This window comes from Lepisma saccharinum, chromosome 29 (assembly GCF_977018435.1).
Source record: "Lepisma saccharinum chromosome 29, izLepSacc3.1, whole genome shotgun sequence".
Taxonomy (NCBI): domain Eukaryota; kingdom Metazoa; phylum Arthropoda; class Insecta; order Zygentoma; family Lepismatidae; genus Lepisma; species Lepisma saccharinum.
In genome coordinates, this window is record NC_139257.1 from 27,068,631 (window position 1) to 27,084,782 (window position 16,152).

A 16,152-nucleotide genomic window follows, 5' to 3' on the forward strand; every position below is an offset into this window, starting at 1 on the left:
ATTTGGCAACACTGTTTACAAATAGATTGATGTTGCGCAGCGTGTTGGGCATCCAAAACGCCCTCGAGATTTTTCCCAAATGCGTGCATTTAGTAAGTAGCGCCACCACTTTGTCCGCAAGTTCAACTATCGCGTCCGAAACTCGCAAAACGATTAAACTATTCCCGACAACTTTTTTCTTTACGACAAGTTGTCCCGTCTAGATTTTCGGGATATCCTTCTCCCCTCGAAATCATGGAAGAACCCGCCACGACTTGCTTCTGATGACAGAACAGTTAAAAAGTTAAGGAACGAGGTTCCGAAATATGAGAGCACGTCTATAGTTCGCTCGGACGTCGCTAGAGTGCGTTGTTAACTATCCATCGAAGTTTCTGCAAGAGCAAGCATGGCTAAACTTATCGACACTATCAAAGCGATTATCACGAGGTTGATATTTGCAACTCACGGATTCATAGCCATTCTTTACGTGGCGTACGTCAAGGGTAACCCTTTTTACTGGTATCTTTCAACTTCAATCCTTGGCCTGTTTTTCGAAGGAATTTTCACCCTCACTATCAAGAAGAATATGGAGTGGAAATGGTGAGTATTTTAAACTTTCTTGAAACTTTAACGTTAATTTTTTTAAAATTTGTTGTACAGTCGGAGATTTGTTCCATAATTTTTCACAATCCTATGTCAAGTAGACTGGAAACTTGCCCTAAAATGCCTTTATTATTCCTTGGCCAGAAAATATATACTTTTACGTTTAAAAACAGTTCCAGGCTTATCTGAGAGGATTTTTATACTGGCTATTTTTATACCTATTTTAGTTGTATGTGCCTATTTGGAAGATAACTGCTTTTTTGGTGCCGAATTCTGGAAAGTCGTCAACCATCAGTTGATTTTCATCAAATTTAGTGCCTATTTTGTACTCTTCGATGCTTCTTTGCCCGCGTATTTTGTATTTTTGATGCTTCTTTGCCCTGGTATTTTGTATTTTTTTTATGTTTCTTTTCCCTCGTATTTTGTATTTTTCGATGCTTCTTTGCCCGCGTATTTTGTATTTTCGATGCTTCTTTGCTCTCATATTCTTTAATTTTCGGTGCTTCTTTGCACTCGTACTTTGTATTTTTGATTCTTTTTTGCCCGCGTATTTTGTATTTTTCGATGCTTCTTTGCCCTCGTATTTTGCATTTTTTGATGCTTCTTTGCCCACGTATTTTGTATTTTTTGATGCTTCTTTGCCTTCGTATTTTGTATTTTTCAATGCTTCTTTGCCCGCGTATTTTGTATTTTTCGATGCTTCTTTGCCCGCGTATTTTGTATTTTCGATGCTTCTTTGCTCTCATATTCTTTAATTTTCGGTGCTTCTTTGCACTGGTATTTTGTATTTTTGATGCTTTTTTGCCCGCGTATTTCCTATTTTTCGATGCTTCTTTGCCCGCATATTTTCTGTTTTTCGATGCTTCATTGCCCGCGTATTTTATATTTTTCAATGCTTCTTTGCCCTCGTATTTTGACTTTTCGATGCTTCTTTGCTCTTATATTTAGTATTTTTCGATGCTTTTTTGCCCGCGATTTTGTATTTTTCGATACTTCTTTGCCCGCGTATTTTCATATTTCGATACTTCTTTGCCCACGTATTTTGTATTTTTTGATGCTTCCTTTCCCGCGTATTTTGTTTTTTTCGATGCTTCTTTGCCCGCGTATTTTTGATGCTTTTTTGCCCGCGGATCTTGTGTTTTTCGATGCTTCTTTGCCCGCGTATTTTGAATTTTCGATGTTTCTTTGCCCACGTATTTTGTGTATTTCGATGCTTCATTGCCCACGTATTTTGATTTTTCGATGCTTCTTTGCCCACGTATTTTGTGTTTCTCGATGCTTCTTTGCCCGCGTATTTTGATTTTTCGATGCTTCTTTGCCCACGTATTTAGTATTTTTCGATACTACTTTGCCTGCGTATTTTGTGTTTTTCCATGCTTCTTTGCCCGCGTATTTTGTATCTTTGGATGCTTCTTTGTCCGCGTATTTTGTATTTTTCTATGCTTCTTTGCCCGCGTATTTTGTGTATTACTCCGTATCCTCATCCTGGTTTTAAGGCTTTATCCACCTACCTTTCCTAGTAATGATGTGACCAAGTAAAGTGTAAATAATATAAGATTCTGAAAAGTGTTTTACCGGAGATGTAACAAATTATTAGAAATATTTTGATAACAATCAGGTCAGTGATTAAGTTGTGAGACTTCATTAAATGTATAATAATAAAACACTTTGTTACCTTAAGCTTTCTATCTAAAATTTAAAAAAGAGCAAATTATTGGGGGGGATAGGGCCCCGCATGCCCATGTAAGTTGGTACCACTGCAATTTGTCCATCGTCTAGTTCACTTTATTTTACTCAATATCAAGTTAAAGAATTGAAACAATCGAAAACAGACAACTCCTGCATGAGCTTCGGTACAGCGGAATGCATAAGTATTGGCAGGCAAATTGTCCATCACTATTTTCAATCGTTTTTTCTCTCTCTCTTGCATCCTACATGCTAAAGAAATGCAATTTTATTGATGAAGTGTAGATGTTTGTCTCATGCTTCGTGACGTTTTATTTAATTTCTTGTACCCCAATATTGCAAGAAAGTGAATGATCGAACCCGGACACACAAACAATTAAGAGTGAACTTTTATGTCAAGTATACACATTTCATCTTATTATCACTTCTCAAGGCAATTTCTAGCTGTTTTTAAGTGTACATAGTTCTGGCCTTGCTCATGAATGAATGGTAATATACTCCACGAATTTCATATTAAGTCAAATCCCCTTTCCGTTTCTGTTCTTTCGTGATCAGCACGACGAACCCCCAGTCGATGTAGTCGAAATCTCAGAAGAAAAGTTATTACGCTTTCCCCAGGAGACTCGAATTGGGTTTGGTTTGATTTGGTGTTTTAAGTCCACTTTATACACAGTAAGGCTAATCGGGACTGGAGCTACAGTTCAAAGTGGGATCCGAACCACTATGTACCTCCACTGAGTATCGAACCCGAGACCCCTTGATTACAAGGCGACGACGCTACCACTGCGCCATCGGGGAGGCACACGGTACAAGTTAGTTACGTTTACTAAACAAACCACAAACATTTACAAAATATAGTCTGGACATATTCATAGTGGCTTGGGGTTGATAAAACTTTAAATCCGACCAAAATCAATAGCGGCGATTGGGTTCCAAAACTGGGGGACAAGGTGGGGGGGGGGGCAAGAACAGTTTACCTTGCCAAGATACATAAGGTTTAGCATAGTGCAGCAAAAGTGGCAAAAGGTAAGGGGGGACTGTCCCCTTCGCCACTCCTAATAGCCGCCACTGGCAGGATCGGTCAGTACAGCAGAGCACAGATCACACACACGAACACACGCACAGAGTAACAAAGGAAATAATAAAAGATAGGGAAATAGAGTAAGAAGAACGAGATAATGAAAATAGAAACAAGGAAACAGAAAAGTGAGATGAGAAAACAAGGAACAATGATATGTAGAAAGACAGAACTAAAGATATAAAGAGAGAAGAGAGTGATGAAGAAAAGTGGGAGACAGAAAAAGAGAGAAAACGAGAGAAGAAACCTTAGCAGCCAAGACCACGGAAGGATAACTCACTCAAAGTGAGTTATAGAGAAAGAGAGACCTAAAGATACAGGGAGGTTATTTCAGTCGTTCACCGTCAGACGGTCGGCCGTCGAGCGCCCCGTTCATGCAACAGTTCCCGGCAAATTGACTTACAGGAAGTCCGTAACAGAAACCGCTTGCTTTGTAATGTTTCCACTTTTCACAATTACAGTTACAATTACAATTGAAATAAGCACGTACCTTATCGCAAGGATGCTGGAAAAGGTGTCCTCCCAAATAGAAATATTTCTGGCACCTTATTTCTGACATCTAATCCTAGATTAGACATCGCTACTTTATCCTCAGTTTTTCGCGACAGCGCCGGCAGCTTATCGGGGGTCGGGGAGTTGTCAGCCGCGAGAAGGCGCTTCATACTGAACGAACCCAACACCTGTCGCCAGTGATGCCAACCGTAGGGACATGTCCCTACGTATAGGAGACTTTTACTATATTTCGCCCGCGTAGGGACAGATTTTACCAAATAAGGGCAAACTTAGGGACTTTTTTCAATCTTGAAAAAACAACATTTTATTGTGCAAAGGTGCAAAGCTTCCTCGCCAATCAGTTGCACTTTCTTCGTGCTCGGTTTGGAATGAATGGATTAGTTTATCTGGATACTTTAGCGAGGAGGAGAACAAAGAATTAACCAACAAATCTCCATCAGAATTTTGAAACATGTTATCGGTTACCAAGAACTTTCAAGGCAAGTTCATTTTTGAAAACATTTCCACTCTCGCGAAAATAGTGCTAACATTGCCACATTCTAACGCGGAAACGGAAAGAATATTTTCAATGTTAAGTGATACAGAAACAAAAAAAGATAAATAAAATGGGATCAGAATTGTTGAAGACTGCAGGAAATACAGCATCACCAACCAATATCTATCTCTTCACAGCAGCGGCATGTATGACTTCAAATAACATAATCAACAGTAAATGTCTCAACGTTATTCATTAGGGGTGTGCGGGATCCCGAAAAGTCAGGACCGGGATCGGGAAAAAATTTCCCGTCCCGATCCAAACTTTTCGGGATCCCAAACAGTGGGGAAATACCGAATGGTCACTTTAAAAAGTCGTTAATTCTCGACGTTTTCTGCATTGTAAGTTTCTGGAACTTATCGGAAATTGTAAGTTTTTATTCTAGAAATGCAAAAACAATCACTTAAAGTGAAAAGCAAATTTTTTCGTCCCGAATGTCGGGATTTACAAAAATTCCCGTCCAGACCCAAAAAATTCTGTCCCGTACACCATTATTATTCATTAAGGCAAGAATTTACAATACCGGACCATTCTGTAATTTCTATGCTACGTCTTATACTCACGAAATAATTAGTCGTGATGATTTATCTCAAGTTAACATGTTGGGGTGAGGTAAAAAAAAATATTCATTAACGTGAAGAAGTTGTAAAATAAGCTTTTCAATTCTCGCAATGATTCTCAGTATACAAGTATGGTAGCCATATTTGTTGATATGAATAATTGACGACGTTGGCAATTAGTTACGCTGTCTACAGCGTTGCCACACTGTTGATTTCATACTTGGAGAGCATGGATCGTGTAAGAATGGCGGAAGAGAACAGTAAAAATGTTGTAAATGTTGTACAGATTGTTAGGTGGAGTGTGCAGGAGGACGGCCGTGGGCTAATTAATAAACTTATGGATTTCGGTATATTGCCCAAAGAAGTTGCTTACATGTGACAGCGACAATCACGATGTAGAAGAACATGTGGAGTGTGGACTGATTTGATTACAGGTAAGTTTGGCAATAGTGCATCGATCGTAAAAGTGCAGGATACGAAAATGGCGTCTTCGATGATGAACGTTTGCCGTTAAAGTGCTACGAAAATAAGATTTTTTATCGGTTCGTAATCACAATTAAATCAAAACTATTCACGTATAGCCCCACTGACCATTCTAGGTAAGGTTAGGTTAAGTTAGGTTAGGCAAGGCAAACATAGTTAAAATTTGGGGTCGAAAAACCATGCACGGGTAGCCCCACAAACCATTGACGAATAGCCCCACGAACAATTCAGGTAAGGTTAGGTTAGGATAGGATAGGCAAACATAGTTAAAATTTGGGGTCGTAGTAATATCAGGAATGTATATTTCGTTTTTTAAGTATTGGAAACACAAAATCTTCCGGTAAATAATGAGCAATCGTGCCGATCGCGGACCACTCAATTTCACTTATTTTGCAATTTCTACAGGTGACCCCCAAATTTTAACTTCAAATTCGTGATTATAGGAGGCCTCAATTAGTGAGTATGCGAAATATTACAAAAATCGGGGAGGGGTCCTGTATTGTAAATTCGCTCCTCCATTAATTGTGTAAGCACCGAGCAGAAAGATTTCGTAAGTAAATGTGTATATTTTATCTTCTGTTTTGCATGCTCATGAGGTGTTGTTTTTTTCAGTCGCTTTACTTGGCTTTACGTGTTTGTAGGGACATTGCCGAAAAATGGTTAGCAACACTATCGGCTATCAGACGTAGTGAGTGTACCGTACCCTCATGCACACTTCAGTTTGCGTTTATCAGTACGCGTGTTTTTTATACTGTTTTATTGAGTTAGTGCTATTCAGTGCTAGTGCTTTATTGTGTGTTAATTGTTATTCATTCATTAGTTATGCCGCTAAACAAATATAGTCTTGAACAAAGAGTTTTTAAGTACGATAATTACGTGAAAACGAATTCTTGCAGAAAAGTGGTCAGGCAATTACGACAGACAGGATCTCTTGAACCTAAGAAACGTGTTGTATTGCTGTTGAAGGAGGTCATTTTCAACATCTCTTATAACACAGGAGGTTAGTGATCATCATTATTATTATTATTACTATTAAATATCATTTTAAGCTTTCGGTTTGCTTTATGCGCCGGGATGCTGTCTTCTATTTCTGTCAAACTGAGGATAATGTCAGAAATAAGGTGCCGGAAATATTTGTATTTGGGAAGACACCTTTTCCAGCATCCTTGAGATAAGGTACGTGCTTATTTCAATTGTAATTGTAACTGTAATTGTGAAAAGTGGAAACATTACAAAGCAAGCGGTTTCTGTTACGGACTTCCTGTAAGTCAATTTGCCGGGAACTGTTGCATGAACGGGGCGCTCGACGGCCGACGGTCTGACGGTGAACGACTGAAATAACCTCCCTGTAGAAAGAGAGAGGGAGAGGAAAGAGAATTGTAGAGATAGAAAAGTGCCAAAACTGGAGGGGGGGCGGGAGTAAGGACAGTTTACATTCTCTTGTTAGATAAGGTTTAGCATAGTAAAGTGGCAAATAGTGGGGGGCAACTGCCCCCCTCGACCCCTCTAATCGCCGCACTGACCATGATTATAATATAACACTGACTATATTGTACACAATGATGTGCCGTAGACTATAAGTTTACGTCTACATACGTTATCTACAGTAGATTACATTGGGTTGTAGTTTACATAGACTACGTAGACAATCTAAAGTGCATTAAAATTAATTCTCAAGGGTTTCATGAAAGGAAAGTGACATTTTCAACTATATTGGTTCCTAACGAAATGAAAACAATCCTATTTACAACAAAATTTCTCTTCTCTTCTCTTATCAACTATGGAAGAAGATAAATAGTATGCAAAAAACAACAACAGATGGCAGTCGTGAGGCAAGAGTGGTTCTTTTCCCATAAAACACTAGGATATTTCCTATGTTAGGTTTTTTCCGAGGTGAGAAATTGTTCGAATTGGAAGAAAGAGTATGAAAAGTTCTTCTCACACATCAGCAACTGATACACAGTATAATTGTGTTTTTATTCGACGGCGCCCTTTGCTAAGTTATCACCTTTCACCATGTTGTTTACATAGATTACGTCGCACATCACTGATTGTACACCTAAAATGGTTTAAGCGCAACTCCATTCGTATGTACAGATTAACATACAGAAACGACTTGATTGAAACATATCTAAAACTAAAGAAATGTACTTACAATTTACAAAGATCCTGGATCTTCCATTCTCGTATGAACGCAGTTGCGTATCCATATGAAACTTTTGCTCTTTGGCTGAAATTCCCTACAAAAAGAACAAAAGAATTACGCCGGGTATATGAAAGATGGTAAATTTAAGCACTGACTGATAAAATATGAAACCACCCTGCCCTCTTTTATTATTATTATGAAATATCAGAACGATTGTTCGAAATAGAGCACTCAGTGGATAAGTACGATTGCTAGAGTAATTACGGAAGAGACTGATGCCCCATAAGTAAATTTTCTTGTTCTTAGAACTGTAAAAACCTTCGCAATGACTATGCCTTGCCGATTCTATAGGGTTTTCTGTGCTACTACAGAGTTTTTGTTTTCGAATTTGGGACTCTCAAAGTTCCACTCACGTGATTTATTATTAACTAGCTGATTACCCGGCGTTGTCACCAATTAGCTTAGCGACTCCGAAAACTATGGATTCGACACTAATCTAAGTCATTTGTGGCATTTTATTTTTCACCCCCTCTCACCCCCCCCCCCCCTGCCGATGAACTTGGAGTTGAACCGCATCGGGAGTGTCACGAAAACTATGGATTCCATTCGCAACACAGCCGGAATGTTAGGCAACCCGAGAAACACTATCGTTGTGCGGATTGCATAGAGTCACGGATGTTGGTTTTTGCGGAATTTAATATCGGTGGTCCTCGATTATTTTTACACGTCTTACCCCAAAATATTATTTCCAGATTGCAAGTGATACGTGTACCAAGTTTGGTTGAAATTGCTCCAGGCGTTCCAGAGTTATGCCCGAAGAAACAAATATACACACCCACACACACACATCCATTTTTATATATATAGAAGATGAAATAATGTACAGCCACGGCCAATAAAAATTTGACACCTAGACCCTGAAATACCCACTTCCCTGCAAGGTGTGTTGCCTAACTTTGGAAATTTGCTATTAAAATCGCCTCCTCGCCGAGAGTTAGGCAACACGCATAACACCTTTGGAGGAAGCTAGTATTTCTGGATCTATGTGTACTCTTCTTTTTTTGCCGATGGCTACATGTTGTAAAAGAATCAAATACATGAACAAAAGGACAAAAAACACTTTCCGATGGAGAACAATGCTTCATTTGAATTATTTAAAAAGCGAATAAATAATTTTTATTTTACTTTATACGTAAAAAAAACCACAAGGAACGCAATTAAATTTTTCGCAACTGATTTTAAGGTTGTGCCCCGTTGCCCCCGCAATATACGTCCATGGCTTGTGGGTCAGAAATGAAAATCTCTATCTTTCAGTGGAATATATGGAACTTATCATAAGAAAAGGAGATAAAGTTAAATAAATGAGAGTGATAAAGAAATGTGCAATGAGAGAGAGAGAGAAGATTTTTTGATTGATTTATTTGGTGTTTTAAGTCCACTTTATGCACAGTAAGGCTAGTCGGGACTGGACCTACAGTTTAAAGTGGGATCAGAACCACTATGTGCCTCCACCCGGTTTCGAACCCGGGACCCCTTGATTATAAGGCGACGACGAGAGAAAGAGAAGAAAACGAATTCGAGAACAGGAGATAAAAAAACGAAAAGATCAGAAAGATTGGGAATATGAACTATGATACACTACAACTGACCAATGAAAATTCAATAAAGAAAGAAGAGTAACAATTATACGGAGAAACAAATAAATAAATAGACAGTTTCCTTTTTACAGCCTTTTGGCACCCATGCACTTAAGATATTGCTCCAAAGTCCAAGAAAATATACGTAGAATATTAACAGAAGAACTGCCAGCTTAGGCTAGGAACACCTTTCCGCGAAAACCTATGTAATATCACTAACCATCTCGCTGGAGATTTAACATGGTTATGGCTCCCGAGAGGTAGATATAAGACATCTTGTTAAGAGCTACAAGATCTTCGGTTCAAATCGTTTTCTTTCCTCCAAGGATCTAGCGACTGCTGTTATCTCTTTTCGCATTATTTTCCACGCATACTTCTTAGCCTCATTTGATAATTTATTGTCTTCAACATTGCATAGATAATACAAAAAAATCTATGGTAAATAAGTCATCGAATTTGAGGTTTCGAATGTCGTTTCACAAAGTTAATAAGAGATGGCTCTCGAAAGAAAAGTATAATACTTTTGTTTCTAGATCTAACAAGCAAATATATAATTTAAGAAACTTTAATTAATATGTTGAGATATAAATACAACATTTTAAAAAAGTATACCGGTGATCAGTTTTAGATGTCAGAAAACTAAACCTTTATGCACAAGAGGTTAATGTTCTTATCTGTGTGCAGTTTGTTGTAATATAAGTAGAAGGATATAAGTTTCAAATGAGGTTTACAGTAGTCTTCAGCTGATTTCGCATAGCATATGGCATACTGTGTGCGCTGTTGTGATGTGATCATCCTTTCTGCTTATATTACAACAAACTGCTCACTGGTACGTACATTAATTAACCTCTTGTATATAAAGGCTTACTTTTCTGACATCTCAAACGAATCACCCGGTACTTTAGAGCAAAAGTGTATGAATTATTTACATGAAGTTATGAAACATACAATACCTCAAGATTCACATATAATAGATTCATTACATATTTTTATTCCGTTCTGCAAAATGTAGGCCTACATATGATATTTTTGTTCACGTTAAAGTTGTCTCTGTTTTACAGTGTGGATGGGATTATTACTTGTTAGTTGTGGTATATGTGTACTCGTACAAAAAATATTATTATGTTAATCATTTCCATTACTACCTATGTAGGGTAAAGTGCAATAGATGTTCGATTGAATTTGAACCATGTTTTGTTCAGAAACAGATTCCGATGGGCCGAAAGTTCATTTGAACACCAATTTTCGTCTTGTTCAGAAGTAATCTTGAATTTGAATCGTGCTTCGTTCAGAAATCGATTCTGAAGGACGGGTCCGTCTACGAACACCACACTCTGTGTCGACCAATTACGAAATTTGATTACTAATAGCCAAGAGCGACCGCAGGTTTTTTTCTCAAAGGGGCGGGGGCAGTCTCATAGAAACGTTTATTATTATTATTATTATTATTGCTATTACTATTACTACTTTACAAAACATAAAATTCAAATTGAATTGAAAATACTTTGGCGTTGTATACAAGTTCAGATTCGAGTCTGCTATTTAGATAGAAACAGGATTCGCCTTTCTTTCTTTCAATAAACATCTAGCCTATAACTTTCTTGATGAACAGTTCTTTTTCTTTTTGTATATTTTTTCACAATGCACAGATATCAATCAGAGAAAGAGACCACTTAATCTACTGTCCTTCATGGTACCTCTGATCCAAGGTTTTACATGCCGAAGGGTACTGTAAAATAATAATATTAACGATAATAATAATAATAATAATAATAGTTGCTGTAACTTATGGTCTGTAAGTCACAGAAAACAATACTTTTTGTTATAAAATATTGCTACTATTTCACCAATTGAATTAAATTTACTCTTTCCAGAAATCTCAGGGAGAGCCCTAAACCTGTCACTAACCTAACCAAATATACATTATTAGAACTGGGTGGAATTGTAATTGCAAAAATAATGCATGTGGTTGGTTAGGAAGGTCACGTTTAGAGCTATTAGCAATCAACTTTCGTAACTGGTCGTTCAGAATCGATTTCACGATTCAAATTCAAGATAACTTGAACCTGTTTGAAGTTATCTTTAATTTGAATCATATACCGATACTTGAAAATTGTAATAATTTAAATCTGTTGAAAATATTGATCAATATTAGTGTGTAAGTAGGCTATTCTATTCCAATTCTATGCATTCATTTACCAAAAATTTTGATTTTAACTATTCAAGAATTACATCAGGATATTAAATTACATGTTAAATAATCACAAAATCAAGTTGTTGTTTTTACTACAAAATTGGTGCATAATAAAAAGTAAGTTCGAATTTTGCATAAGTGTCGGCTGGTATAGGTAAATTAATTCCAACCAATACTTTCCGATATCGATACCAGTGATATCGCCGATACCGATACATCGGCATCGGCTCAGCCCTAGTTGAAATCGATTTCGAACAAGGCGAAAATTGGTGTATAAATATTGCATATAAATAAATCAATCCACAGAATTTTTCTTGATAACGTAGCAAAACCAAGACCTACGATATTGAACCTTTCTGTAACAGGGCAGCATTGGCCATTCTATTCTCACTAATATTCAGAAAACGCCATGCATGTCTCTCCCTTCCGATCCCGATTTCTGCCAATCTGAAAGTAATTTCATTATCTTGAAACTCTCATGTTCAACACCCGTTAACTCTAACCAGCAGGAGGTTGGCAGATAAATGATCCAAAAATTTGCCGAAACCTAAGTCAGCCTCTGTGAAGACACTTTCGCAACATCAATTCTGGATTGCAAGAATCGAGATATGCATGCGTTGTATCTGAAATAAGGCTGTGTTGATTCTTTTGTCATTGTTTACACGGAGTGAAAATATATCATAAATGACGCGCTTGTGGTCGAGAGCATTGAGGGGTTGACTTATTATCTCGAAATCGAAATTCCTACATGTATTTCTTAAAAACTAATATTCTTAATTTTACATCGCGTCTACTGCAACTTTTGCCTAGCATGACATGTTAATTAATTGGATATTTTTAATTATGTAGTGTTTGTGCTACTTACACCTATTCTCTCCAAATGTAGTGCTAGAGAGGTATCCAGTAACACTAGACAATGATTGATTGATTGATTTGCTTTATTTTACTTCGCGTTTTGCGCCACTTTTGGCTAATTTGCAAAGATTTTTAACCCGGGACCCCTGGCGTCGTAGCGCGACGTGATAACCAGAGCACGGATTTTTATGTACGTAATATCAAAGTACAAAATATGTACACAAATATGTAACAATAATTGATAAAATATGTACCTAAATATGTATTATCAAAAGAATATGTAGCTTAATCGATTATCCAAGCAATTTCAAGAATTCCGCAAGATATTTATTTTATTTTAACATATTCAACATAATTTTAAAGACATAAGTTATTCAAATTAAAATTTGTATCAAATTTATAAACTCAAAAAAGCACAGCAATGTGGACATATTTAAGAAACCAATTTTGTCACACATCGCAAATTATTGTAGAATATGTAAATATGTAAGAGAGCTTTTGTAACATTCGAAACAAATTGTAAAAAAAAGCGTCTACAGAAAGAACAATCGAATGAAAATACATAGTTACTTTTGTACTTTTTGTACAAGGGAACATATTGTGTAACTCGCTACGTACAGGAAAGTAGCTTTCTCGTCCACCAGTGCCAAGTATCTACGTGCTTTGCCTGAACATAAAAGCGAAACGAAAATATGTAACCAGAAAGGGGAAGGGGGGGAGAAACTCCAGCAGTTTTCGATAAATAACAGTTCCCGTATTTTTTGGTCTTCAGCTTGTCTTTCGACTTGGCAGTCAATAATAGGTGACCGTACGTCTTCTTGATTACAAAAGTATGACATCACATGAGGTACAAATTTTCTTCATCGTGTTTCAGAGATCGAAAATATAGCAAAAAGGATCAAGATAGGAAAACAATTCCGAAATATGTTGTTATATGTAAAGTAAATTAGCAAATATGTAAAATATGTAACAAAGTTACATAATTCGTTGACATTTTCGTGTTCAAGGTATGTATCTAGAAAGGAATAGAATATGTAATTACATCGAAATCCTAGCTATAGTGATAACCACTCCGCCACGGGGCCGACGAAAGATACATTGGAAGAGAAGGTTTCACAAAGTCCAGCAAAAGGACGGTTGTTATAATATGAAGGAAACTGTGTGGATATGTGGATGAACAGTTCTTTAATCCTGAACACTGGAGTTAGATCTCCCACCCCACCCTTCTCCCACGAGGCAAGCTTATTGATTGACTTCGATGACCAAAATTTCAGGAGGTCAATCTTCGGCATTTCCTTAACCCATCCATCACGTGAGTTCTGCGGCAGGTTGAGTGAAAACAAGCATTCTTCACTTCTTTCTAGGCTCATGGACGGACGGGAGTGTGGATGCTGTGAGATTTCGCCTCAAGCCGTGTGTCCGAATTAACCTTTTAGGAAAGCGGGTGCTGAATACTAGTCCAAACAGTAAATTCATATATTCACAAGAAAATCCATTCTCTTCTGGAATACGTCGTCGCCTTGTTATCAAGGGATTCCGGGTTCGATACCGGGTCCCATTTTAAACTGTAGGCCCAATCCCAATTAGCCTATCTATGCATAAATCAGACTTAAAACTCAAACTCAATAATGCAGGAAAAAAATACAAAATTCAGAGCTGGTAACTAGAAAAAGAAGACCTAACTTTCAATATCGTACGTTAAAATATAGTTTTTAGTTTGAACTTCTGAAAAATTATATTTTCATGTGAGATTAAACGTTGATTCGTATTAGGTCTATAATTTTCATATAGTACAATATATCACGACATATTTGTTTCAGTTATAAATGTGTTCAGTGAGTTATTCAAAAATCAATTTCCTATATACAGGGTGACCCATAAGTAGTAGACCATACTTTGAAGCGCCGTAACTTCTAGCACAGTCGTCATGAAATGAAAACAGATGGCTTATTTTGTAACAAAACACTGTTTAATATCGGTTTCCATTGTGTGATCAACTTGCATGCCATCAGCGTCAATACAGGCCTGTAATCGCAAAGACATATTTTCACACGCTTTTGCACACAGTTCACGAGGAACAGCAGTAAATTCCTCAGTAATCACATCCTTCAGGTCCTGTAGGGTGTTGATGTTGCGGGAATACATTTTATCCTTTAAATACCCCCACAGGAAAAAGTCTGGTGGGGTGAGGCTAGGAGAGCGGGCATTCAATTGACCTGCAACGTCCGGGGAATGCCTGGTCCAACCAATTCCGTACAATTGTAGCATAATGAGGGGGAGCTCCATCCTGCTGCCACCACAACTGATCAAAGTGGTGTCTCTGTTGGAGTAAAGGGTAAACAGTGTCCCTAATGAGCTTCAGGTAATTCTCACCATTGACGCCATCTTCAAGGAAGAAAGGGCCAATGACACCTTGGTACTTAACACCTCCCCAGACCATGACGCCGGGTCTTTTATCATCGTACTCGACTACCACATTTCGGTTCGAATCACGCCCGTAAACACAATTATGTTTGTTTACACTACGGGACAGGTGACATTTGGCTTCATCAGTCCACACCACACACTGTTCCAACTTGGTGAGCCACTTTTCAGCAAACTGCAGGCGGCGATCAGGATCATCTTTAGAACATTGCAATATGACACTTCTGCTACATGCTACAAGTTAAACCTGTCAGAAAATGCACTTCCGCTAGAAGTAATGGTGATTCAAAGTGTTGTCTACTACTTATGGGCCACCCGGTAGACTACCATGTTAAGGTATGTTATTTTAAAACGTAATGTTTATTTAAGTGCATCATATTTTGATCTTTTATCACATATATTTATGTACATTTTTCTATTTTAGTGAATCTGACTATTGTGTCATGTGCAAAACCGAACTTGTTAACTTATTTTAATAAGTATTTTAAATACATTTCTGAGCCTATTATATCGAGACGAGACTGAGTCAAGTCAAGCCTCGTCTGGCCTCTGTACCATCCTTGTTTCAGACGTCTAGTTTCCTCAATATAACCTTGGCTATAGTAACATTGGTGACGAATCCTCTTCTGTGTCACCCAAATATGAGAAATGTTAGTTATCGAGATGTCCCTTCCTTCCATTCGCTGTAATAATCATCCGTCTCTATGACCTACATCTCATTCTACTAATAATGGAAAAGAGAATAAAGAAGCTCAAGATGACATTATCGATTATCCATGAAGAGCGGTGGAAAGTCTTTGTAGGACCAAGCTGGTAAGAATGACGTGGCTCGGGACGCCATTCCCACCCTCTAATGGCCGCTAATTCACCCCTCCAAATGATGGCCCACATCACTTCCGGTTCGAAGAGCAGGTTTGATGTCGTACTTCCGGCGACGGTGGCGCCCTAGATTCTATCCTTCCGGCAGGTATATTTTCCAGGTTAGAATACCTTGTATAGAGGGAAGAGATGTTTATACTTGACTTAGCGGTGATTTTGTGGTTTTTAGAGGTTGAAGCAATGCGGAATAACTGCTAAGATCGAATATGCAAATAAAAATTACTTTCTTTTGTATTAGAACCAAAGATATTAACACTTGCTTAATAGTTAATTTTCAACTGTAAATTATTATCACCATCCAATCAACTATACTATGTTATTTTCTCAGATTTATAAGGTTCAATTATAGTGTATAAAAATCTTTAAATCACTTATAAATATTCTAGTTTTCTTTTATTTTGAAAGCAACAAAAAATAGTGGTTCTGTGCTGCCATCTGTGAAGAAAAATAAACACCTAATATTTATGTCTGCGTAATTTCATTCTTTGTCAAGACTATATTAACGAAGATGGTTATAACAGATTTTTATTCTGACAAGAGTGTTTAGAGGTGTTGCGCGATCTATCGTTCAGACGATATA

At 37.5% G+C, this 16,152-nt stretch overlaps 1 protein-coding gene across 1 annotated transcript in view; it reads left to right on the forward strand.

The window, feature by feature from the left end:
• The first annotated feature begins 385 nt into the window (after positions 1-385).
• LOC145981447 (uncharacterized) overlaps positions 386-16,152 on the forward strand; it is a 41,978-nt gene continuing 26,211 nt past the window's right edge. Inside the window, exon 1 of the mRNA XM_083114679.1 lies at positions 386-579. Within this exon, the coding sequence (XP_082970805.1) occupies positions 386-579 (194 nt within the window). The remainder of the gene's footprint in view (positions 580-16,152) is intronic.